General features: G+C 36.7%; 1 protein-coding gene across 2 annotated transcripts in view; it reads left to right on the top strand.

The window, feature by feature from the left end:
- EXOC6B (exocyst complex component 6B) overlaps nt 1-27,850 on the top strand; it is a 728,809-nt gene that overhangs the window by 102,051 nt on the left and 598,908 nt on the right. For both annotated transcript variants that reach the window (XM_070379801.1, XM_070379802.1), the window contains exons 3-6: nt 3,289-3,336; nt 4,990-5,080; nt 5,191-5,236; nt 24,293-24,497. In XM_070379801.1, the coding sequence (XP_070235902.1) occupies nt 3,289-3,336; nt 4,990-5,080; nt 5,191-5,236; nt 24,293-24,497 (390 nt within the window). The remainder of the gene's footprint in view (nt 1-3,288; nt 3,337-4,989; nt 5,081-5,190; nt 5,237-24,292; nt 24,498-27,850) is intronic.

The raw sequence follows: 27,850 nt of genomic DNA, 5'->3' as shown, positions 1-27,850 counted from the left end.
ATTCTTTTTCCAAGATCCTGGATCATTTTCACTGTCATTATTCTGAATTCTTTTTCTGGAATGTGCCTATTTCCCCCCTTTTTAGTTGTCTTCCTGAGATTTTATCTTGTCCCTTCATCTGGGACACAATAGTCTGCATTTTCATTTTGATTAACTTTCTGTTATGTGGTTTCTCTTCTGGCGGCTGCAGGATTGCAGTTTTCCTTGCTTCTTCTGTTTGCTCTCTGGTGGATAAGGCTAAGAGGCTTGTGCAAGCTTCCTGATGGGAAGGACTGGTGGTGGGAAAAACTGGATCTTGCTCTGGTGGGCAGGGTTGTGCTTACTAAAACTAATCTGGAGACTTCCCTGCTGGTCCAGTGGTTAACACTTTGGCTTCCAATGCCCAGGGTGCAGGTTTGATCCATGGTCACGGAGCTAAGATCCCATATGCCCTATGGCCAAGAAACCAGATCGTAAAAAGCAGAGCAATATTGTAACAAATTTAATGAAGACTTAAATTAAGAAAAAAAAAGTAATCCAGTTGTCTGCTTATGGGTAGGGTATTGCACTCCCTCTTTGTTAGTTATTTGGCCAGAGGGAGCCCAGCCCTGGGGTCTACAGGTTCTGTGGTAGGGTTAATGGTGACCTCAAAGAAGGCTCACCAAGGGGCGCCTCCCAGGACTGCTGTTGCCAGTGCGTGTGGCCAGCCACTGTTGACCCACACCTCCATAGGAGACCCTCCATCACTAAGTAGGTCTGGTTCAGTCTCCTGTGGGGGGTCACTGCTCCTTTCCCTTGGGTCCTGGTGTGCTCAAGATTTTGTTTATGCCCCCCAAGTGGGTGTCTCTGTTTCCCACAGTCCTGTGGAAGTCCTGTAATCAAATCCCACTGGCCTTCACAGTCAGATTCTAGGGGGATTTCTAGTCCCTTTGCTGGATCCCCTGGCTGGGAAGCTTGATGTGGGGCTTGGAACCTTCACAACAGTGGGAGAAGGTCTTTGGTATTATGGTTCTCCAGTGTGTGGGTCGCCTGCCCAGTGGGTATGGGATTTGATTTTATAATGATCGCATTCCTTCTGCTGTCTTGTTGCAGCTTCTCCTTTGTCTTTGGGTGTAAGATATCTTTCTTTGGTCGGTTCCAGCATCCTCCTGTCAATGATTGTTCAACAGCTAGTTGTGATTTTGATGCTCTCGCAGGAGGAGATGAATACATGTTCTTATTCAGCCATCTTGAACCCCTAGATAAGCTGTGTAGATGTCCTCTCGTTGTTATGTTCAAATAGTATTGAAATAGTAATTATCTTTCTATCAGAAGCTTTAATTAGGCTCCTGTGGCTGTTTTAGAATTCTGGTTTGCGTGAAATTGGTTTAGTGGGCCATGATCAGTATTTTTAATAAAAATTGAAATAGAATGGAAAAGGGAACAATAAAGTGTATTATATGCAGTAAGACAAAATTGTTTCTTGAAAATTTTGTTTCTCTGTGTGTGTGTGTATTTCCTATACTTGCGTATCAGGTTGCAATGTAAAATATATTTCTTTCAATGAGTTTGAGGTTAAAAAAAAAGTTTCAGAAATATCTTTATAAAGTAAACAAGGCATTCTAGTAGAGAATGTGATACTGAAATTAGTAGTATTTATGGAAGGTTGAATTTTATGAAATCTCCTATTTACATGAAAAAAAAAATCTAATCATTCTTAAATAATAATCACTCAGGGGCTGCCCACACCACTTTTATTCACATTGTTTAAAAGCTTTTTCTTATATTGAACTGATATTAATCCCATTTTTGAATAACGTCCATATATTGGTTTGAATAATAAGCACTTCATCTCACTTATTCTAGACCAAGAATCAGCAAAGTATATCTTCTAGGCCAAATCCAGCTTGCCTCCTAATTTTGCAAATGAATGTAGAAACATATTGGAACATAGAAACACCCATTCATTTATGTATGTATATGGTTGCGTTTTTGCTTCAGTGACAGTGCATGTAGTAATCTGCTCAGAAAATGATAGTCCAGGTATAGTGTATAGTTTTGGGCAAAATTTTCAAAGGTGTGTTCCTAAAAAACTGGTTTCCTGAGATGATCCTCAGTGAAAGGATGCTACATAAAATAAGTTGGAAAACACTGTGTGATATCTCCTTAGGCATTTATGGTGCTATAGAATATTAAATGCTTCAGAAGTTCCCAGTAAACGAACCTTTTTAGTATTATTTCCTATACATATTATGTATGTGTGTGTCTATGTTTGTGTGTATACAGAGTGCAGAGTATCTATTAGTATAAAATTTGTTGTCATTCTGAGGGACATAATAGAAAATGCTGGGTTAAGGAAATATCTTAAACATAAGGAGAGATTTAGAGTCCACCAATTTAGAATTGGTGGAAGTATAGGAAGCCTCTATTAAAGAAAGCTTTAGAAATTAATATTGCTCATGTTTTGATAATGTTTAAGAAGGTGGGGAAGTTACTATTCTATAAACTTAATTTTTATATCTACTGATTCTTCAAGAGTGGCTACCAAAATGAGTGGTGCCAATTCATGAATTCTATGTAAATTTAAAGCTTGTTTACCTGATTTTTTACTATCTGATGGATAAATTAGAAAACAGGGAATATGGAAATGTTAGGAACTATCAAGAATTAGTGATCCAAGAAATTAAGATAAAATACTTTCTAAAATTAGATTATAAGTAGAAATATTTGACCTGAGTTCCGTTCAGTTCAGTTTAGTCGCTCAGTCCTGTCTGACTCTTTGCGACCCCATGGACTGCAGCATGCCAGGCCTCCCTGTCCATCACCAGCTCCCGGAGTTTACTCAGACTCCCTTAGTTAAACAATTCAATTTATGCTCAAGTAAGGTTCTTTGTCCCACTCCAGTGTTCTTGTCTGGAGAATACCAGGGATGGGGGAGCCTGGTGGGCTACCATCTATGAGGTCACACAAAGTTGGACATGGCTGAAATGACTTAGCAGCAGCAAGGTTCTTTGTGGGTTATTTTTTCTATTATAGTTTTTCTTTCCATTTCAAATGAAAGTATGATATTTATTTGTGTTATATAGTTTGTACTATTTCAAACTGAACATATTTTTTAGTAATTTTTTTTTTATTGTTCAAGAAGTCATATAGATGTTCAGTAGAAAAGTTAATACAGTTTAATCCCAGGAGAATACAACTAAACCAAAATGTGGTGAAATATGGAAACAATCTGAATACTTACACTAAATATTTTCATTTAAAATCTTCATCTTAATCAAACTATTGTCTAGGTATTTATTATAAGTTTAAATTGTCTTCTCTCCACAGAATCAAGTGACGGATACTAATAGAAAACTACAACATGAGGGAAAGGAAGTAAGACCAGTTTACCTTTTGAAAAAGTCTTTTCTGTTTCCTGTCATTCTCTTTGATGACTGTGTTCCTGATTTAGTGGCTTGTGAGACCATAAGCTGCATGTTGGAAGGAGTTGGACATTATCATTGCTTCTCATGTTTGTCTGCAGTAAATGAATATACTCACTAGAAAGCTTAGTGAGAGTATGTAGCCTTCCTTAGTTGTATTTTTAAATCACTTGAGTAGTCATAATATGGCCAATGCTGTTTCCGCTGCCTAGAATCTTCTTTCTCTAGTGTTTATGCACTTCATATATTTGCTCATATGTCACCTCCTAATGAGGCCTTTACTAACCAACTTACTTAGAATTGCAATCTCACTTTCACCTTTTGTTTTCTTTTTACCTTTCCTGCTTAATTTTTCTCCATTGCACCTATCATGCTCTGATATTATATAGTTTTCCTTATATGTTTGTTTTTTTGGTCTCCTTCCAGTAGAAATTAAGCTCCATGAGGTCAGGATTTTTTTTTTTTTTTTAAATACACTGCCATATCCCCTCTACCTGCCTAAACAGTGACTGGCACAACATGAATGTGCCATAAGTATTTGTTAAAAAAGTGAATCATTGATTCTATTAGTTGATATATTCACCATTTAAATCATAGTTTATAAGATCACTTGATGTCCATTTTCTCACTTAATCCTCATGGCTGACCTATGACAAAATTAGGACTAGTATTTTATTGACCAGGAGAATAAAACAGATGATTTGCAAAAGTTTACATAGTAATTGATATGGCTGAGACTAAAATCCAAGTTTTCTGACTTATAGTCAGTTACTGTTCCCTGTATCATGTACCTTCCTTATTGCCTAATACTTATTTAATGTTTAATAATCTTTAAGATTAGCCTTTGATTGTCTTATCAGTAACTTAATCACGACCACTTCTCTCTTTTTTTTGGGAGGGGGGCATAGTATTTAAGTAGCTAACATTTTTAGGTATGGATATGGGATGAATTCTATAAGAGGCCATGTAGCTTATTGCTTTTTAAAAGTTTGTCTCACATATTTTAAGTTTTTGCAAAGAGCACAGTTTCTTCTAGTTTTATTTTCTATCACTTCAGAGGGAAGACTTTAAAACTCTATGAGAAGATAAGTACTGGATAAGTACTTCACTAAACTGGAATTCTTGAAAAAGCCACAACTTCTAAGTGTGTGGTTTATTCTCTATTGAAATAGAGATTTAGTTAAAGATTATTTTCAAGATTCATTTGAAGCTGTATAAGAAGGACTGTTTTCCTCTAGGCGTCTAGCACTGATGAAAGAAATATAGGATCTTCTTAGATTGATGAAATCATAAATCATGAAAAGTCTGAATAGGGTTTGGAGCAAATCTGCAAGTTTTTCTTTTTTCCTGGATAGCCCCTGAATTTTAAGATTTCATTTCACCCAGCCTTTCCTAGTGTAGTATGTATGCATCTTGGGGAGAAAGGGGGAAACCATGCAGGGATGTTTTACTGGTTGGGAAAGGCAGTTCCTTAGTCCACTTGGCAGGTCTTACTATGAAACTGTCTGGGATGTTCTGATGAATTGAACATAGGGTGGAAAAATGTGACTGAAAGCTTTTTATTTACAGCTGTTGGCATAATTCAGTTTTTTTTCCTCTTGCCAAGCTGGTGATAGCAATGGAAGAGCTGAAGCAGTGTCGACTACAGCAGAGAAATATTTCTGCCACTGTTGATAAATTAATGCTGTGTCTTCCAGGTGAGAAACTGGATATAGAGTAGAATTCTTGATGCAGTTTCTTTAGCTTTAATTAATCTTTCACTTTCTCTAAATTATTCTAATGTGCTCTTTTTCCCTTCTCTTTAAAGTTCTGGAGATGTATAGTAAACTGCGGGAGCAGATGAAAACTAAAAGGTAAGTTTTTTTTTATTGAACTTTGTGTTATCTAAAATTTGTTATTTAGAATTTTTTAAAAAGTCCATATTTAGCATAACCTTTCAAAAATAATTGTTGATAAGACATCTTCTCTAGCCTTTTGTATATCTATTGATTCATCCTGAGAGTTACTATTATTTACATATGCTAGTGGTATGCTGATGTATTTTGTCATGTATTATGTTTAAGAAAAAATACTACACATAGTTTGATTTTTAGAAGACCCAGTTTTTTAGGGGAAAAGCATATAATTGTTTTAGTGATAGTTAATTTCAGAAATATGCTTTGGTTTAGAAAAAATAGTTACTGGTTCTGGAGGTTCTCCATTGAAACAGAACCAATAATGTGTGTATCTGTGTGTGTGTGTGTGTGTGGAGAGAGAGAGAGAGATTGATTGTTTTTTTTTTTTTAGCAAATTGGTTCACATGATTATGGAGGCTGGCAACTCCAAAATCTGCCTAGTAGATTAGTAAGCTAGTTAGTGTCAGGGAAGAGTGAATACTATTGCCTGAGTCTGAAGACGGTCTGCTGGCCAAATTCCATCTTCCTCTGGGGAGTTTAGTCTTTTTTCTATCAAGGTGTTTAACTGGTTTAATGAAGCCCATTCACATTATGCAGACTGTTCTTCTTTACTCAAAGTCTACTGATTTAAGCACTGATAAACTGAGTGACTTCACTTTCACTTTTCACTTTCATGCATTGGGGAAGGAAATGGCAACCCACTCCAGTGTTCTTGCCTGGAAAATCCCAGGGACAGGGGAGCCTGGTGGGCTGCCGTCTATGGGTCGCACAGTCGGACATGACTGAAGTGACTTAGCAGCAGTAGCAGCAATCTTGTGTCAAAAATACCTTCACAGAGATATCCAGAATAATATTTGATCAGATCTTTGGGTACTATGGCCTAACCAAGTTGACATGTAAAATTAACTATCACAAGGGGCAAAGTCAAGGTTAAGCTCAGAGGATTGCTTTCCTATGTATTATTTTAATCTGGTTTTATTTCAGAGGAAACTTTATAGTGACTCTTTGGCTCTTCTTCCCAAACTAGAGTAAGCATCCCCACTGTCTCTGCCCTGGGGTACCCTGCAGTATGATGGGGGTATGTGAAGCTTTAAGATAAACAGGACACATTTTCCTGGAATGTTAATTTTACCTAGTTTTGAGGGGAAAAGTACAGAATTAAAATATGTTAATACTGAAATAAGATTAAAAATATTATGAATAAAATTATAAATCCTCAAGACTTTTAAAGTTAAAACATGAGGCATCAGTATTTTTTTAATTTCTTAGGGCTACTTCCCAGACTGTCTTTTCCCCAGGAGAACATATTCATATAAGCGAACACAGATTGAACAGTATGAGAAATTCTGTTAAGAATGATAGAAAGTAGTAGTATTTCCCTGATAACCTTTTTATGAAGTTCTAGAATTATAGAGAATTACAGAGATTTACAAAAAAAACCCCCAAACTTCTGTGTCAACTTCTCTGAATTAACAAATAATAACAATTCTGGTTTTAATTCATATATATAAATATTTATGGCATATATAAACATATGTGAGAGACAGGTAAACATGTACATTTTAAGAAATTCAGGTAGAGCTCATCCCCTTCCTCAGTCCTTTTCCTTTCCTTTCTCCTTTGAGGAAACCAGTATCATAAATCTGGTATTTCCTTCTAGTCCATGTTTTTAATGTCCAAAAATCATATTGTATTTTAAAAAACATTTACATGAATAGTTCTGGTATTTGTTTTTTTGAGATTCATTCATTCATTCATTCAATAAAAATGAATTGAGTACCTACTGTGTTGCTAGGCATTGCTTTTAGTGCTGGGGATATAGCTCTGAAAAAAATAGTATCTGCAATCATGGGCTAATATACTAGTGGAGAGCTTATTAAAACATATATAGAGATCTAGTTCACTTATTTTAATTGCTTTATAGTAGTCCATTATATGAACAATCTGCATTTTTCCTCTTAATTCAAGTGATTGTCATAAGTGCTGTTGACCAATATTTCCAGTTCAACCTTTTTCTGTTGCATAGAATAGGATTATATTTTGGGGGCTCCCTTGAGCTGTATCAGCACCACATACTGAGTTGCCCTCCTGTATGGTATCCTCCTTAATCTGCTTGGGCTCTAATACCCAATGTTATGCTTCTGTGCCTCCTGAATGCCCTTCTCATCCCTGTTTGGCCCTGACACAGCTGCCTTCCTATACAGACAGTCTTACCGCACTAGGTCCCTTATATCCCATGCTGGTCCATCTTACCCCTTATCCACCAGTATATGAATGCTCTTGTTTATTTGGATCTTCTTTAGCTGTTTTCTGCTTTTTAGTGAACAAGTCTTATATATCTTTTGTCATATTTCCCCCTAATTATATGGTATTTTTTGATGCCTATTTTCAGTGGTATTACTTTTTAAATTTTAATTTTCAGTAATTTATTACTAGTATACTATTAAATTTGTGTATTTATCTTTTATTCTGCAATCTTATTAAATCATTTACTAATTCTAGGAGCTTTTTTGTATATTATATTGAATTTTCTATGTAGCTGATTATCTTATCTGCAAATAAAGACAGGTATATTTTTTTCTTTCCAATTGGGATGCTTTCTTTTTTGGTTTGGTTTTCTTGTCTTGTTGAACTTGTAGAGCCTCTGAAAGTGAAGTGAAAGTGAAAGTTGCTCAGTCATGTCTGACTCTTTACGGCCCCATGGACTACACAGTCCATGGAATTCTCTAGGCCAGGATACTGGAGTGGGTTGCCGTTGCTGTCTCCAGGGCATCTTCCCAGCCCAGGGATAGAACCCAGGTCTCCTGCATTGCAGGCAGATTCTTTACTGTCTGAGCCACAAGGGAAGCTGGTTAGAGCTTCTGGTACAGTGTTACATAGAAATAATGAGGCTAGATATCTTTGTCCTGTTCTTGATCTTAGGGGGAAAGCATTTAACCATTGAATCATATGTTAGGTGTAATTTTTTGGTACATGCAATTTATAAGGTTGAAGAAGTTTGCTTCTATTTCTAGTTCTTGAAACTTTCTGTTAGGAATGAATATTGGTTTTGTCAAATGCTTTTTCTGTGTAAGTGAGATGATCATTATGTGTGCTAAGTTGCTTCAATTGTGTCTGACTCTTTGCAACCCTATGGACTATAGCCGACCAGGCTTCTTTGTCCATGAGGATTCTCCAGGCAAGAATACTGGAGTGGGTTGCCATGCCCTCCTCCAAGGGGATCTTCCCAGCCCAAGGATAGAACCTGCATTGGCTCCTGCACTGGCAGGCGGGTTCTTTACCACTAGTGCCAGGTGATCATATGTTTTTTAAAAACTGCTTTTAGTTTCTTAATATGATGATTTATATTGAATGTTAAATGTTAAACTTGCATTAATGGAATAAATCCCACTTGGTCATGATATACTGTCCTTTTTAATATGATGTGGTATTTGATTTGCTAAAATTTTGTTAAGGATTTTTGTATCTATGTTCATGAGAAATGTTTATTTGTGGTTTCCTTTTGTGTTATATCTTTTTGGAATCAGATTCATGCTAGCCTTATGAATAACTTGGAAAGTTTTCCGTCTTTGATTTTCTGGAAGAATTTGTATAGTGTTAGTAATTATTTTCCTTAAACATTAATACTTGGTAGAATCTACCATTGAAACCACTTGACCCAGGAAATTTGCATCTTTTTGGTAAGAAAGTTGTTAACTACAGATTTGATTTAAAAAATAAATACATGGCTGTTTGCATTTTGTGTTTCTTGAGAAAATCTTATTTGTATCTTTCAAGTAATTTGTCTGTGTTACCAAAATTGTTGAATTCATTAACAAAAATTGTTAATTGTATTACTCTATGCTTTATTGACTATGCCAAAGCCTTTGACTGTGTGGATCACAATAAACTGTGGAAAATTCTGAAAGAGATGGGAATACCAGACCACTTGATCTGCCTCTTGAGAAATCTGTATGCAGGTCAGGAAGCAACAGTTAGAACTGGACATGGAACAACAGACTGGTTCCAAATAGGAAAAGGAGTTCGTCAAGGCTGTATATTGTCACCCTGTTTATTTAACTTATATGCAGAGTACATCATGAGAAACGCTGGACTGGAAGAAACACAAGCTGGAATCAAGATTGCCGGGAGAAATATCAATAACCTCAGATATGCAGATGACACCACCCTTATGGCAGAAAGTGAAGAGGAACTCAAAAGCCTCTTGATGAAAGTGAAAGAGGAGAGTGAAAAAGTTGGCTTAAAGCTCAACATTCAGAAAATGAAGATCATGGCATCCAGTCCCATCACTTCATGGGAAATAGATGGGGAAACAGTGAAAACAGTGTCAGACGTTGTTTTTCTGGGCTCCAAAATCAGTACAGATGGTGACTGCAGCCATGAAATTAAAAGACGCTTACTCCTTGGAAGGAAAGTTATGACCAACCTAGATAGCATATTCAAAAGCAGAGACCTTACTTTGCCAACAAAGGTCCGTCTAGTCAAGGCTATGGTTTTTCCTGTGGTCATGTATGGATGTGAGAGTTGGACTGTGAAGAAGGCTGAGTGCCGAAGAATTGATGCTTTTGGACTGTGGTGTTGGAGAAGACTCTTGCGAGTCCCTTGGACTGCAAGGAGATCCAACCAGTCCATTCTGAAGGAGATCAGCCCTGGGATTTCTTTGGAAGGAATGATGCTAAAGCTGAAACTCCAGTACTTTGGCCACCTCATGCGAAGAGTTGACTCATTGGAAAAGACTCTGATGCTGGGAGGGATTGGGGGCAGGAGGAGAAGGGGACGACAGAGGATGAGATGGCTGGATGGCATCACTGACTTGATGGACGTGAGTCTGAGTGAACTCCAGAAGTTGGTGATGGACAGGGAGGCCTGGCGTGCTGCAATTCATGGGGTCGCAAAGAGTTGGACACGACTGAGCGACTGATCTGATCTGATCTGATTATTTTAACATGTAGAATCTATAGTGATACTTTCTCTTTGATCACTTATGTTGATGATTTGTCTTTTCTGTCTTTGTTTCAGTCTATCTCTCATTATTTTGGCTAGTTGTTTGTCAATTTTATTGATTTTTTGAAAATAGCATCTTTAGGTTTTATTGTTTTTTTTCCTTATTGTTCTATTTTACTGATTTTTAATATGAGGAGAAGAGGACAACAGAGGATGAGATGGTTGGATGGCATCACCGACTCAATGGACATGAGTTTGGGTAAACTCCAGGAGTTGGTGATGGATAGGGAGGTCTGGAGTGCTGCAGACCATGGGGTCACAAAGAGTTGGACACGGCTGAGCAACTAAACTGAACTGAACTGACTATTTCCTTTCTCCTATTTAATTGGGGTCTAATTTGCTCTTTTTTTTTTTTTTTTTTGGTTGAAGTATAATTGATTTGCAATGTATTAGTTTCAAATGCACAGCAAAATGATTCAGTCATAAACACACACACATGCCTGGCTTGCTGCAGTCCATGGGGTTGCAGAGAGTAGGACATGACTGGGCGACAAAACAGCAACTCTCTCTCTATCTATCTGTCTATCTCACATCTTCTTTATCCATTCATCTGTTGATGGACACTTGGGTTGCTTCTGTATCTTGGCTATTGTAAATAATTTGTTCTTTTTCCTAGCTTTTTTAGGTGGAAGCCCAGGGCATTGATTTTGGTTCTGTTTTCTAATGTAGCTATTTAAAGCTGTACATTTCTCTTTAACAGTGCTTTAACTAAATCTTACATGTTTTATAATGTTGCAGTTTTTTTATATTTATTTAAAATATTTTCTAATTTCTGTTGTGATTTTTTTTTGATATTCCAATTAATTTTATTAAGTATTATTTTTCTTTGACAAAGGAGGCAAGAATATATGATGGATTAAAGACAATCTCTTTAACAAGTGGTGCTGGGAAATCTGGTCAACCACTTGTAAAAGAATGAAACTAGAACACTTTCTAACACCATACACAAAAATAAACTCAAAATGGATTAAAGATCTAAACGTAAGACCAGAAACTATAAAACTCCTAGAGGAGAACATAGGCAAAACACTCTCCGACATACATCACAGCAGGATCCTCTATGACCCACCTCCCAGAATATTGGAAATAAAAGCAAAAATAAACAAATGGGACCTAATTTACCTTAAAAGCTTCTGCACATCAAAGGAAACTATTAGCAAGGTGAAAAGACAGCCTTCAGAATGGGAGAAAATAATAGCAAATGAAGCAACGGACAAACAACTAATCTCAAAAATATACAAGCAACTCCTACGGCTCAACTCCAGAAAAATAAATGACCCAATCAAAAAATGGGCCAAAGAACTAAATAGACATTTCTCCAAAGAAGACATACAGATGGCTAACAAACACATGAAAAGATGCTCAACATCACTCAGTATCAGAGAAATGCAAATCAAAACCACTATGAGGTACCATTTCACACCAGTCAGAATGGCTGCGATCCAAAAGTCTACAAATAATAAATGCTGGAGAGGGTGTGGAGAAAAGGGAACCCTCTTACACTGTTGTGATTTTTAAAATTTATTTCACAGACTATTTAGAAGTTCATTGGTTAATTTCTAAATATTAGGGGATTTTCCTGATGTATCAAAATTGATTTATATTTTAGTTCATTGTGTTCATAAATGTAAAATGTATGATTTCAATCTTTTATATTTTTTGAGACTTGATTTATGGCCCAGTTTTATGGTCTGTTTTGGTGAAAATTACATATATACTTTAAAACAATATCTATTGTTATTGAGAAGAGCATCTTTAACTTTCATTTAGACATACTCGTTGATAGCATTATGCAGCTTTTCTACATCCTAATGATTTTGTATTTGTTATTTGCTGACAGGGGAGTGTTGAAATTGCCTATTATGATTGGACTTACATATGTGTTCTTTTTATTCTTTCAATTTTTTCAGTGTATATTTTGAAGCTCTTTTATTGGTTGCATACACATTAAGCATTGTTTTATCTTCTTTATGAAAGGACCCATTTATTATTATGGAAAGTTCTTCATCCCTGGTAATATTTTTTCTGAAATATATGTTGTTTGGTATTAATATAGCCAACCACTGCTGCTATCTTTTTGCTTAATTTTTACATTGCCTATTTTTAATATACATTTTTCTAAAATATTTTTAACAGCCTCATTGAGATATAGTTCATATACTTTTCACTTCATTTATTTAAAACATACAGTTCAGTGGCTTTTAGTGTATTCAGAGTTGTATGACCATCTTCACAGTCAATTGTAGAATGTTTTTATTCTTCACAAAAGAAACTCTGAGCCCCTTGGTCATCAGTATTCAATTTTTTCCTGTCCCCTGCCTCCCTTGCCAGCTACTGGGAATCACTGATCTGTTTTCTGTTTCTTCATATTTACTTATTCTGGACATTTCATATAAATGGAATCATACAATATGATTGGCTTCTTTAGCATAATGTTTCTCAGGTTAATCCATGTTGTACCATATATCAGTACTTTATTTCTTTTTGTTGCTGAATATTCCATTGCATGGATATACCACACTTTTATTTATCCATTCATTAGTGGATGAGCATTTGGGTTGTTTAAGTTTTAGGGTTTTACAAATAATGCTTCTATGCATTTTTGTTTACAATTTGTTGTGTGGAAATATGTTTTTATTTCATTTCTCTTGGCTTTCTTGGAATGAAATTTTGCTGGATCATGGTAATTCTGTTTAACTATTCAAGGAACTGCCAGATTGTTCTCCAAAACAGCTGTGCCAAATTACCTTACCCCCAGCAGCATATGAGGATTTGATTTTCTATACATCCTAGCCAGGACTTAGAATTGTCTTTTGATTACGGCCATCTTGGTGAAATGATATCATATTGTTCACCTTCATTTTTGAAATCTATTTTTGATGGATATATAATTCTAAGTTTATAGATTCATTTGTTCTTGAGATGTCTTTTTTTTTTTTTTGTCTTCTGGCTTGTATAATTTCTGAGAAAGAAGTATATGAACAGCTTTTTTTGGTCACTCTCCTTATTGTGTATTTTCTCCAGCTATTTAAAAACTTTTGCCTGTAAAATTTGTTCTCAGCAATTTGATTTTGATGTGCTTTTGTATAAATACGTATGTATGCATTCATGTATGTGTGTATTTATCCTGCTTGTGGTTTGTTTAGTTTCTTGGTTTTGTGAGTTTATAATTTTCATAAAATCTGAAAGATGTTCAGATACTATTTTTCCAAATATTTTTTTTTTTGGTCCCTTTTCCATCCTCATTCTGAGATTTCAGTTTTATCTATGTTGGACAACTTCACAAAATCCCGTAGGTGATTTGAGGATCTTCTTTTTTTCCCATCTTTTTTCTCTGTACTTTATATGGGATAGGTTTTATTGCTGTGTTCTTTTTCATTGTCAAATCTTTTAATTTCATCCAGTGAAATTTTCATTTCAGATGATATATTTTTCATCTTTAGGAGTTCCATTTGGTTTTTTATTTTTAATTTCATTTGTTATTTTTCATCTTTTAAAAATACATGTTATAGTGCTCTAATTTCTCTGTTTATGTACTTCTTTGCTAGTTCTGTCATTTTTGGTATTTTGGATTTCTCTGAAGATTGTTTTTCCTAATTATACGTCAATTTTTTGTTCTTTTTGTTTCTTGTAAGTTTTGATTAGATAATGGCCATTATATTACGTTGCCGAGTGTTTGAAGTTTGGAGGACTTTTCTTTCTTACAGGATATTGGTCTTTGTTTTGGCAAATAGTTTAGTTGTTTGCAGATCCATTTGAATCCCAGTCTCATCAGACCCCATTTTTAAGCTCGGCTAACTTTTCCTTTTGGGGCTTCCTTGGCGGCTCAGCTGGTAAAGAATCCGCCTGCAATGCGGGAGAACTGGGTTTGATCCCTGGGTTGGGAAGATCCTCTGGAGAAGGGAAAAGCTATTCACTCCAGTATTCAGGCCTCGAGAATTCCATGGACTGTATAGTCCATGGGATCGCAAAGAGTTGGACATGACTGAGAGACTAAGCACAACTTTTCCTGTATTCCAGGGGTCGCTTGGAGTAGTATTCATCTCCTTTGAAAAACTCTGAAATCCCCAAGAGCTCTGCACTTTGGCTGTTCAGAATTCAAATGTTTTCTCTGTCTTATCTGAGCTCTTTGAAGTATTTTATCTTACATCTCCCTTCTGTCTGTCTCTCCTTCCTTGTTCTTCCTGTCTTTCGTTCCCTTCCTTTTTTTCTCTTCCCTCCCTTCTTTATTCCTGTTCGTGCAGAATTTTACTTTTCCTGTGCTTGGCCTAGTACTCAGCAAAGGCTCAAGGGAACTCTTGTATAAATTTCTGCACTTCTTTCTGCATTGCTTCCCTTTTTTGAGGAAATTTCTGCACAACCTTTAGGTGTATCATTATTCCTGAACTGCATCTCTGATGCTGACTCTGCTAAGTTGTTGGGCTTTGTTTGGGTTTTCTCTGACTGTGTCCATGATCTAGAAGTCACATTCAGGTAACTATTAAATTCACCTTGTTTGTTTTCCTTTTTTCAGAGACCACAGTTTTGTGTTATTTGATGTTCACTGTCTGAAAGCAGTTGCTTTATGAATTTTAGCTAGTTCCCAGGTGGTGTTAGTGGTGAAGAACCCGCCTGCCAGTGCAGGAGGCATAAGAGGCATGAGTTTAATTCTTGGATTGGAAAGATCCCCTGAAGAAGGGCATGGAAACCCACTTCAGTGTTCTTGCCTACAGAATCCCATGGCAGAGAAGCCTGGTGGGCTACATTCCATAGGATCACAAAGAGTTGGACATGACTGAAGTGACTTAGCACACACGTAGCCAGTGTTTTACTTCTTAAGAGTGGGAGTTCGTTCTCTTCCTTGTTATTCCTTCATGACTGGAAGCTTAGTTACTTTTTTTTAAAGCTATAAATACTGATTATAATACTAGGTTTTGTGCTCCCTGAGGAAAGCTATCTGACCATCTTTCTATCATTAGCTCATAGAAGGAATTAAGTATTTTTTATTAATGATCTTTAATTAGGAAAGACACCAGTGTTTTCTGTGGTGAAAGCTTTTATTTCATATTCTTACCATACTCTGAATTAAAAAAAAAATTCTCATGGTAGTTGTGATCCACTTTAAAAGATCAATTAGAAATTTAACACCTGTCACTGTGAAAGAGTGCCATGTGCTGTGCACTGCTTAGTTGCTCTGTTGTGTCTGACTCTTTGAGACCCATGGACTGTAGCCCACCAGGCTCCTCTATCCATGGGGATTCTCCAGGCAAGAATACTGCAGTGGGTTGCCATGCTGTCCTCCAGGGGATCTTCCCAACCTAGGGATCGAACCCAGGTCTCCTGCACTGGCAGGCGGATTCTTCACTGTCTGAGCCACCATGGAAGCCTAAAAATACTGGAGTGGGTAGCCTATCCCTTCTCCAAGGGATCTTCCCAACTCAGGAGTGGAACCACGGTCTCCTGAATTTCAGGCAGATTCTTTACCAACTGAGCTACCTGGGAAGCCTGAAAGAGTTCCATACTATGGTAAAAAAGTACCAAAATTTAATTTGAATATAATCAACAGTCCTCTTTTTAGAATAGCATTCAACCATGTTTAAGTTATTCTGAGCTTAGGTTATCCAATTTTTAGGATTATTTTGACTTCATTTCCTGCCTCATTTTTTAAACAATTTTTTGCTTTGAAGTGGGGAGAAGGGGAAAACTAGCACACATGCAAATGAAACTTAGGAATTGGCTTTTGATTCCATTTTAATAATGTTTAGAGGTTTTCAAAAGTAATGTCAAAGTTGTGTTCTAGATTTCCATGGCCCCTGGAAATAGAATTTTATTCTTTTGTTGTCTGCTATAGAGGAGTTTATACAGTCCATGGGTTCGCAGAGAGTCAGACACGACTGAGCGACATTTACTATTTTATAGAGGAGTTTAATTGGAGGATCATGGGAATTTGAATGAATGCTATTGATCTATTATTGATGAAATATGAGTATGTTAGGGAAAGGACAATGGAGAAATAAAGTAACATTCTTTATTGCCAGAAATCACTGGATTTTATACTAATTAGCCTCGAAAAATGTGGCGTTATTTGACAGACCAGATGTTTCCAGCATACAGCCATGTGTCTCATCAGTGAATGTGCCTGTGTCCGCAGGCAACATTGTTAGATTTTTCTCATTCTGTAAACAGTGTTCCAAAATATAACTAGACCCTAAAGTGTGTTTATCTTTTGGCTTAATTTCTGAGTTTATATCCATTCTAAAGTTTCTCTCTAGAGGAAATGCATTTTATTGCACATAGCTCTTCATACCTAATTGTAGTATAAACACCATTATGTTTACACTAAACCATGTAAATTGTACTATTTTTGAGTCTGTAACATTTTGATAAAAGCAACCATTTCAGGTTAAACTATATTTGTAGTTTTATTTCTAAATTTAGGGGAAATAAATTTCTTCCCTTCATTTATTTGGATTAAAATTTTGATTTTTGGAACAGAGGAAGGGAAAACATAAACAAAGAAAACAAGTAAATCCAACCTCTAGGCTTTAGTGTTTGTGGTATTAAGTGCATTGGAGTAAAAAGAGTTTAAGTATCTACCATGAAATTCATTCTTAAAATCTAAAGTAGAACTAGAAGTCTTTCACTTAAAGGATCAGAACTGAGTTTTTCCTCAGTTCAGTTCAGTCGCTTAGTCATGTCCAACTCTTTGTGACCTCATGGACTGCAGCACGCCAGACTTCTCTGTCTATTACCAGCTCCTGGAGCTTGCTCAAACTCATGTCCATCGAGTTGGTGATGCCATCCAACCATCTCATCCTCTGTCGTCCCCTTCTCCTCCTGCCTTCAGTCTTTCCCAGCATCAGGGTCTTTTCTAATGAGTCAGTTCTTCGCATCAGGTGGCCAAAGTATTGGAGCCTCAGCTTCAGTATCAGTCGTTCCAATGAATATTCAGGACTGATTTCCTTTAGGATTGACTGGTTTGATCTCCTAGCAGTCCAAGGGTTTTTCCTATACCAGGTATATTATGGGAAATGTGGAAATTAAAAACATGAAGAAGAAATTCATTACCTTTAAGGTTTCTATCCAAAGGAAAGAAAAAAATCACAGTTAACATTTTTGTATGTATTTTCCTAGTCATTTTCTATGTACTTGTTTGTGTGGGGGCTTATATTTACTATATGTAGCCATACATTGGAGAAGGCAATGGCACCCACTCCAGTACTCTTGCCTGGAGAATCCCATGGATGGAGGAGCCTGGTAGGCTGCAGTCCATGGGGTCGCGAAGAGTCGGACATGACTGAGCGACTTCACTTTGACTTTTCAGTTTCATGCATTGGAGAAGGAAATGTCAGCCCACTCCAGTATTCTTGCCTGGAGAATCCCAGGGACGGGAGCCTGGTGGGCTGCTGTCTATGGGGTTGCACAGAGTTGGACACGACTGAAGCGACTTAGCAGTAGCAGCAGCAGCAGCAGCCATACATAGATACATATTCATAATTTACACATATATATGTATTTGTAATTTTGAAAAACATGATTATACTTGTAAGTTCTATTTTTTGAATTAACTTTCATTCAACAATATTGTGAACATTTTGCTATTTTATTATTCTTTGGATATACATATATACTACATGGATATATCATAATCTGTTTAACCAATTCCTTGTTAATAGAATTCTACTTTAGTATTTTATTTGCTAATATAAGTAACTTTAATTCAAGAGGCTTATACATATTTTTGTGCATCTAATTTTTTTTTGCGGGGGCAGAGAAATGCAACTGTTTAGAATATGTGTTTGGTAATATTTTTCATTGAAAACTTGTATCAGTAATATAAATTTGTTTACCAGCAGGATGTGAATTCTCATTTATTGAAACTTTTGATAATAATATCCATTGCCTTTTAAGAAATCTTTGGTAGTGTGAATGACAAAATCATATTTTTGACTTTAATGTCTTCATATCAGTCCAACTTCTTTTTTCATGTTTGCCTTTTGGGGTGCTCTTGTGACTTTTCTTTTGCTCATTGCTTTTAAAAAACCCTCAAATTTATATGTTGCAAATAATCTGTACTAGGTTGCTGTTTCTTCTTTATTCTTATTATACTCTTTTTATATATACTTATTTTGTTTTTGGTTAGTCAACTGTATCAATCTTAGTTTCGTTTGTTCTCTTATGCTAATAGAAGCTTTCCTACCTAAGAGGTAAATCTTGTCCCTATAAAATTATTATAAAATGTCCTTCTATGTTTCCAACAATATTTGTTGTATATATATTTTTAAATTTTATTTTATTTTTAAACTTTACAATATTGTATTAGTTTTGCCAAATATCGAAATGAATCCGCCACAGGTATACCCGCATTCCCCATCCTAAACCCTCCTCCCTCCTCCCTCCCCTACCCTCCCTCTGGGTCGTCCCAGTGCACCAGCCCCAAGCATCCAGTACCGTGCATCGAACCTGGACTGGCGACTCGTTTCATACATGATATTATACATGTTTCAATGCTAGTCTCCCAAATCTCCCCACCCTCTCCCTCTCCCACAGAGTCCATAAGACTGATCTATACATCGGTGTCTCTTTTGCAGTCTCGTACACAGGGTTATTGTTACCATCTTTCTAAATTCAAAATGGATTAAAGATCTAAACGTAAGACCAGAAACTATAAAACTCCTAGAGGAGAACATAGGCAAAACACTCTCCGACATACATCACAGCAGGATCCTCTATGACCCACCTCCCAGAATATTGGAAATAAAAGCAAAAATAAACAAATGGGACCTAATTAAACTTAAAAGCTTCTGCACAACAAAGGAAACTATTAGCAAGGTGAAAAGACAGCCTTCAGAATGGGAGAAAATAATAGCAAATGAAGCAACGGACAAACAACTAATCTCAAAAATATACAAGCAACTCCTACAGCTCAACTCCAGAAAAATAAATGACCCAATCAAAAAATGGGCCAAAGAACTAAACAGACATTTCTCCAAAGAAGACATACAGATGGCTAACAAACACATGAAAAGATGGTCAACATCACTCATTATCAGAGAAATGCAAATCAAAACCACTATGAGGTACCATTTCACACCAGTCAGAATGGCTGCCATCCAAAAGTCTACAAGCAATAAATGCTGGAGAGGGTGTGGAGAAAAGGGAACTCTCTTACACTGTTGGTGGAAATGCAAACTAGTACAGCCACTATGGAGAACAGTATGGAGATTCCTTAAAAAACTGGAAATAGAACTGCCTTATGATCCAGCAATCCCACTGCTGGGCATACACACTGAGGAAACCAGAAGGGAAAGAGACATGTATACCCCAATGTTCATCGCAGCACTGTTTATAATAGCCAGGACATGGAAGCAACCTAGATGCCCATCAGCAGATGAATGGATAAGCAAGCTGTGGTACATATACACAATGGAGTATTACTCAGCCATTAAAAAGAATACATTTGAATCAGTTCTAATGAGATGGATGAAACTGGAACCTATTATACAGAGTGAAGTAAGCCAGAAAGAAAAACACCAATACAGTATTTGTTGTATATTAATATAGCCATTCAAACACTTGTATGGTTACATTTTGGGTGTATATTATTGTAGCTTTTACTTTAACCTGTTTGTATCTGTGACTCTAAAGTGGGTTTCTTGTGGGTAACATGTAGTTGGATCATGCTTTTTAAATCTGTCTTTTGATTAGCAAGCTTATTAGTCCATTTGCATTTAATATAATTATTAATATGGTTGGGTTTTACTCTCTATTTTTCATGTCTTTTTTGTTCTTATTTATCTTTTACTCCTATGTTGTATTAAATATTTTTTAGTATACTGTTTTAATTCTTCCATAAATTTTTGTGAAAAATTTATTTATTGTTTCTGTACTTAGACTGTGGTGGGTCTTCGTTGCTGTGCACAGCCTGTGCTGAGCACGGCTGCGGCGAGTGGGGACCACTCTTCATTGTGGTGCATGGGCTTCTCGCTGTGGTAGCCTCTCGTATGGGGTACAGGCTTCGGAGTTGTGGCACATGAGCTTAGTTGCTCCAGTGCATGTGGAATCTTCCCGGACCAGGGATAGAACCTGTGTCCCCTGCACTTGGAGGCAGAGTCTTAACCACTGGACCGCCAGGGAAGTACCGTAAATTTTTTAACAGTGTATTTTTTGAGTTGCTTGTTTTTTTAGAGGTTACTCTATGGATTATAATCTGCTTCTTCATTTGTCATAGACTATGTGTCATAGTCTATTTTAGGTCATTGCTGATATAGTTTTGATGTAGTATATAGAAGTAGTTTTGCTTCAACTTAGCTCCATTTCTTCCCTCTTCTTTAGTGCTATTATTGTTATTTATTTATTTAATTTTTTTATTCTCTAATCACCTTTATTACTTGAGGTTTAAAGAAAACTTTTTTTTAAACTTTTTTAAAAATTTTATTTTATTTTAAAACTTTACATAATTGTATTATTTTTGCCAAATATCAAAATGAATCCGCCACAGGTATACATGTGTTCCCCATCCTGAACCCTCCTCCCTCCTCCCTCCCCATTACTCAGCCATTAAAAAGAATACATTTGAATCAGTTCTAATGAGGTGGATGAAACTGGAGCCTATTATACAGAGTGAAGTAAGCCAGAAGGAAAAACACCAATACAGTATACTAACGCATATATATGGAATTTAGAAAGATGGTAACAATAACCCAGTGTATGAGACAGCAAAAGAGACACTGATGTATTATTGTTATTTATATTTCATCTATATATTTTATAAAGCCAACAATGCAATATTATAATCATTGTTTTATAAATGTCTTTTATTGTATTAAAAGAAGAAAAGAGAAAAAACTATGTTCAGTTTTTTATATTCAGCAGATATTTATTGTTTCCTGTGTTCTTCTTCTTTCTTTTTTACTGAGAATTCAGTTTACTACTTGCTATCATTTCCTTTCTGACTTTTGTTAGTATTTCTTGTAAGGAAGATCTATTAACAAGGAATTATCTCAGTCTTTGTTTTTCCGGGAATATATTTCATTTTCATTTTTAAAGTTTAGTCATTAGCTAATGATTGGTCCTGGGTGCTCTAAGAAACGTGAGCCAATAAAAGTATCTACCCTTTGTCAGTGGATTTGTTTGTGGATTAGGGACTTCAGTAAAAATTCAGGCAGTTTTCAACTTTGCTGAGCTTTTATTTCCTTCTCCTGGGTGCAAGTCCAGTGCTGTGTGTGGTGCTTAGGCCCTTTTAGGTGTTACCTGTGTTTGTGCACAGCCTCTGGGTCAGCCAGTGATATGCAGAGAGCTGTCAGGTTATTCGTATTGCTGAAGCCTGGCTTGGAGAATTTTGAGCATTACTTTACTAGCGTGTGAGATGAGTGCAATTGTGCAGTAGTTTGAGCATTCTTTGGCATTGCCTTTCTTTGGGATTGGAATGAAAACTGACCTTTTCCAGTCCCGTGGCCACTGCTGAGTTTTCCAAATTTGCTGACATATTGAGTGCAGCACTTTCATAGCATCATCTTTTAGGATTTGAAATAGCTCCACTGGAATTCCATCACCTCCACTAGCTTTGTTCATAGTGATGCTTTCTAAGGCCCACTTGACTTGACATTCCAGGATGTCTGGCTCTAGATGAGTGATCACACCATCGTGATTATCAGGGTCAAAATTCTCCAAGCCAGGCTTCAGCAATATGTGAACTGTGAACTTCCAGATATTCAAGCTAGTCTTCGAAAGGCAGAGGAACCAGAGATCAAATTGCCAACATCTGCTGGATCATTGAAAAAGCAATAGAGTTCCAGAAAAACATCTATTTCTGCTTTATGGACTATGCCAAAGCCTTTGACTGTGTGGATCACACAGTGGAAAATTCTTCAAGAGATGGGCATACCAGACCACCTGACCTGCCTCTTGAGAAACCTGTATACAGGTCAGGAAGCAACAGTTAGAACTGGATATGGAACAACAGACCAGTTCCAAATAGGAAAAGGAGTATGTCAAGGCTGTATATTGTCACCCTGCTTATTTAACTTATATGCAGAGTACATCATGAGAAACGCTGGACTGGAAGAAGCACAAGCTGGAATCAAGATTGCTGGGGGAAATATCAGTAACCTCAGATACGCAGATGACACCACCCTTATGGCAGAAAGTGAAGAAGAACTAAAGAACCTCTTGATGAAAGTGAAAGAGATGAGTGAAAACGTTGGCTTACAGCTCAACATTCAGAAAACTAAGACCATGGCATCCAGTCCCATCACTTCATGGGAAATAGATGGAGAAACAGTGGAAACAGTGGCTGACTTTATTTTTCTGGGCTCCCAAATCACTGCAGATGGTGACTGCAGCCATGATGCTTACTCCTTGGAAGGAAAGTTATGACCAACCTAGATAGCATATTCAAAAGCAGAGACATTACTTCATCAACAAAGGTCCGTCTAGTCAAGGCTATGGTTTTTCCTGTGGTCATGTATGGATGTGAGAGTTGGATTATAAAGAAAACTGAGCACCAAAGAATTGATGCTTTTGAACTGTGGTGTTGGAGAAGACTCTTGCGAGTCCCTTGGACTGCAAGGAGATCCACCCAGTCCATCCTAAAGGAGATCAGTCCTGGGTTTTCTTTGGAAGGACTGATGTTGAAGCTGAAACTCCAATACTTTGGCTACCTGATGTGAAGAGCTGACTCATTTAAAAAGACCCTGATGCTGGGAAAGACTGAGGGCAGGAGGAGAAGGGGACAACAGAGGATGAGATGGTTGGAATGCATCACCAACTCAATGGACATGCTGCTTCTGCTAAGTTGCTTCAGTTGTGTCCACCTCTGTGCGACCCCATAGATGGCAGCCCATCAGGCTCCCCCGTCCCTGGGGTTCTCTAGGCAAGAACACTGGAGTGGGTTGCCATTTCTTTCTCCAATGCATGAAAGTGAAAAGTCAAAGTGAAGCTGCTCAGTCGTGTCCGACTCTTAGCGACCCCATGGACTGTAGCCTACCAGACTCCTCCATCCATGGGATTTTCCAGGCAATAGTACTGAAGTGGTGTGCCATCGCCTTCTCTGCAATGGACATGAATTTGGGTAAACTCTGGGAGTTGGTGATGGACAGGGAGGCCTGGCGTGCTGCGGTTCATGGGGTCGCAAAAAGTCGGACACGACTGAGCGACTGAACTGAACTGATTAGGTTATTCTGTGGGTCTCTTATTTCTTACTTCCTTGTTAAGTTTTTGATTAGTCCTCTAGTCAGCACTTTGTCCCAACCAAGATGAACATCAGGCCAGTAGATTTGGAAGCTCCCACCTCCTTTTTGTAACTGAGTTTGCTACTTTTCCTAACAGCACTAGTCAGTATAGGATTTTCATCCTCTGCTCCAAATCATGTCAACCCCTAATGGCAGAGAAGTTGCTAATTTTCCTGACAAGTTGTAACCAGGGATATGATGAGGGAAGGTGAAGAGGATGATGGAGGTAGCTCCAGGCAAGAACACCATTAAGTCCCTCTTTGTTTATTAGTTTTCATGAATAAACCCTTCTCAAGCTATTGTTCTACTTCCCAGAGTCCTTTCTAATTTCCAGTCCTGAAATGGCTGTTTGCAAAGTTTTATCCAGTTTTTATTTGCTTTTTGAGTAAAAAGATTTGCTAAGTTCTTCTGTGTGCCACAGTTGAAAGTCTGTCCTTGGGATGATTTTTATGGCACTGATAGGATCATTTTGTATTTCTCTTTATTTTCGCTCTCTTTTTTTAATCTCCTAGCTGTGGGCTTTATTCTTTATGTAATGAATTTCACTGGTGGATTTTCTATGTTTTCTCTATTCTTGGGGTAAAATATTTTTGATTATAATTTATTAAATCCTATAGTACATATATTAGTTTTTAATAATTTGATATTTATTTTTCCATTGATGTTTTTATTGAAACAGTCCTGCATTTGTCTTAATGTAAGTGAAAACTAATTCAGGCTAGAAATTTTCCCTGAAGAATATATCTGTGGCCCTAAAGAAGACTAAATTGACCTAAAGGTGATGCAATTCCTTTTATAGGCATTATCCTGCACTGAAAACTCTGGAACATCTAGAGCATACCTATCTTCCTCAAGTAAGCCATTATCGATTCTGCAAGGTGATGGTGGACAATATCCCCAAGCTTCGAGAAGAAATTAAGGATGTGTCTATGTCCGATCTGAAAGACTTTCTGGAGAGTATCCGCAAACATTCAGACAAAATTGGAGAGACTGCCATGAAGCAAGTAGGTCTGGGGTTTATGATAGGTTGGCCAGTGACTTTGCAAGTATTCTATTACATAGATTTCTTTTTGCTAAGTGTCTTAATTGTTTCTTGTCATTTTAGGGAAGTCCTTCATCTTTATGGGAACACGTGGTTTTAAAATATTTTTTATTTTCTTAACAGAGCAGTGAATTATTTACTAGTATATTGTTTTGCTCTGTAAATGCTCAGTAAATATTAATTGGCTGTTATGGTTTATACTGTTGTTTTGAAGAGGTTTTTCTATTTTTTGAATACTTTTCTAGACTTTGGGTATGATTCATAGCCCAGGGTTTCAAAAAGTACTACTTATAGTTAATGAGCTAAATTGTGCTGCATATACTTCTGATTGATTATTTACTGTGCAAGCAAAATGTTATATATGAGTATTTCTGTAATTGTTATTTCATGTATCAGGGATATCGATGAAAAAAGGCCTGTTGGAAATGGTGTGATTTATGATCATAGAAAGGAATTCGCTTATAACTCATTAAAAAGTAACAAAGTATTTAGATTTTTTCTTTCAGTATCTTCATCTCTAATTTATGAAAGTCACACAGAACATCCAGAAGTACTTTGTTGTTATGAATAAAGAACAGTAGTAATTTGCAGTATTATTTGCTCTTTGAAACTTAAGTCATGCTGATTTTATTAAAATTTCTCAGGATACCTTGATGTAACCTACAATGATAGGTAGTAGATTCATTTTATTATGGGAAGTCTTTTTTGGTTCTATAAACAACTATGTTCTTGAATAAGTCATTTGTAGTTTGCATCATTCTGTGAGGAAGAAGGGAGTAGGTCATATTTTGGGTCAGATTTTTGGTCTCAGCTATTCTTTTAGGTATTTGATTCTGTAAAAGAGATCTGCCTGTTGGAAATCCCTTTCCTAAGAGAATACAGATATTCTTTTCTCCTTTCTCCTTTAAAATATTTTTATTATTATACTTTGCAAAGTGCAAAGTTTAAAACTAGTTGATAAACTTTGATGGAAATAATCATATCATGTCTTTTTTTTTTTTTAGTGATGTATAAAAAATTAATCATTGGAAATATACTTTTGCTTTGCTGTGTATATTTTGAGTACAGGAATGAAAGTATCTTGTAAGGCAAGTCTTTATTGTGGTTGAAAATTTTTTACTAACCTTTCAAAATATTAAAAAGTAGAGTTGCTTTTTCTCGGCCTTTGCTTGAGAAATTACTTCGGTTTTGAAGTAAAAGACAAGATTCCATGAAAAGTATTATTATTTCATTTAATGAGATTTTCTGTCTCTCTCCCTAGTTATTTGAAGAAATTATGGCCTAGGGCAGGGAAGTGATTTGCTCAAGTTCAGTTTATAAAGGTCAGATCCTATAGTATAGAATTCAAATTAGATTGAGATGAATTTATCTGCTGTGTCATTCAGTCTGTGTAAACTGTTAGCTGTTGGCTGTATTTTTGTCATTTAAAGAAATGGTGATGAAATCTTTTGTGAATTCAGGACTTTTTAATTAATTGATAACCCTTTATTCCTCCTATAATATTTTTCATCTCAAGTATAGCTCTTATTGCATCTATTACTATCTTATGCTATAAGATCCTTGAGTAAGGATATCTTACACATTTTAAAATCTTCTGTAGTCCCTAAAAAGTAAGGAAAGTGGGAGGGAGAGAAACTACCACATACCCGCCTACTTTGTACGTATAGGTGTTCAATAAATATTTGTTTGAATTCATGGATGTTGGATTAAAAGGGAGAGGTTATGGTTTATTTCTCTCTTATGTCAAGTCCAAAATGATGTTTCTGATTTGTGATGGTTTTCTTTGCAATGGAGATTTAAGAAATGTCTCCATTATATGGCTCTGTCATATTTAATATGGTTTTGAAGCTTGCTGCAGAAGGGGAAAGACCAAAGAGTACTGGATGTGGTAGGGTTTTTTTTTTTTTTTTTTTAAGAAGCTTATTTATTTTGTTCTTAGCACACATTTTATTATTTATTTATCTTTTTGTCTGTTTCTTTGGCTGTTCCCTGTGGCATATGGGATCTTAGTTCCCTGACCAGGGATCAAACCCATGTTTTTAAGTTCTGGCCAATGAAATCAGTGTCGTAGTGATGATGTGTCACCTCCATGCCTAGTCCAAAAACCCGACCACAGGGTCTTCCCTGGTGGTCTAGTGGTTAACATTCTGTACTTCCAGTGCAACGGATGAGGGTTTGATCCCTGGTCAAGGAACTAAGATCCCATATGCCACAGGGAACAGCCAAAGAAACAGACAAAAAGATAAATAAGTAATAAAATGTGTGCTAAGAACAAAATAAACAAGCTTCTTAAAAAAAACAAAACAAAACCCTGCTTCTGCTAAGTCGCTTCAGTTGTGTCCGACTCTGTGCGACCCCATAGATGGCAGCCCACCAGGCTCCCCTGTCCCTGGGATTCTCCAGGCAAGAACACTGGAGTGGGTTGCCATTTCCTTCTCCAATGCATGAAAGTGAAAAGTGAAAGTCAAGTCACTCAGTCGTGTCTGACTCTTCGTGACCCCATGGACTGCAGCCTACCAGGCTCCTCCGTCCATGGGATTTTCCAGGCAAGAGTACTGGAGTGGGGTGCCATTGCCTTCTCCTTGAAGAGATCTCTAGTCTTTCCCATTCTGTTGTTTTCCTCTATTTCTTTGCATTGATCGCTGAGGAAGGCTTTCTTATCTCTCCTTACTATTCTTTGGAACTCTGCATTCAGATGCTTATATCTTTCCTTTTCTCCTTCGCTTTTCACTTCTCTTCTTTAATGTTCTGAACAAAGATTTATTTAGTCCAGATTTGTGGGTTTTTGGCATTATAGTTACCTCACAACTTAGTAGACCTCTGATCTGTTTGTTTCCAGTAGGTTCTGTTTAGAAAGTGTACCCAGTGTTCTTTTCTAAATATAATTTTCAGGAATGATTTTTTCCTTCTTCCCTGTTTGGAGAGGTAGTGGAATTGGGAGAGAATAACTCTTGCCTCATGTCTTTTTTCTTATTTTAATGGCCCTACTTGGAGGCCATTGGAAATAATGAGTAAGAAAACCATACCTGAATCTAATTTTTGCCTCAGAATTAAGTTCAACAAGTTTTTCTTTAGACTTAATTGCTCAAACTTTTACCTTCTTTTTCTTTTACTGTTTGGAATCTGTATGTGATCAGCTTTCTGACCCTCTGAGGCCCAAGTTTCTGGGCTCAGAAATATGGCCCAAATATTAGTTTGCAAATTAGGAAATTCTGTGCTCATCTCTTTTGTGTAAAACTTTGCTAAAAGCAGAAAGTAAATGCCAAGATACACTATAACTCTCTACATTCACTTATAGAGCTACAGGCCCAGTAG

The sequence above is a fragment of the Bos mutus genome, chromosome 11 (genome assembly GCF_027580195.1).
Source record: "Bos mutus isolate GX-2022 chromosome 11, NWIPB_WYAK_1.1, whole genome shotgun sequence".
NCBI classification, from domain to species: Eukaryota; Metazoa; Chordata; class Mammalia; order Artiodactyla; family Bovidae; genus Bos; species Bos mutus.
Note: the sequence above shows the minus strand (reverse complement) of the source record. Positions and strands in the feature narration are given on the sequence as shown.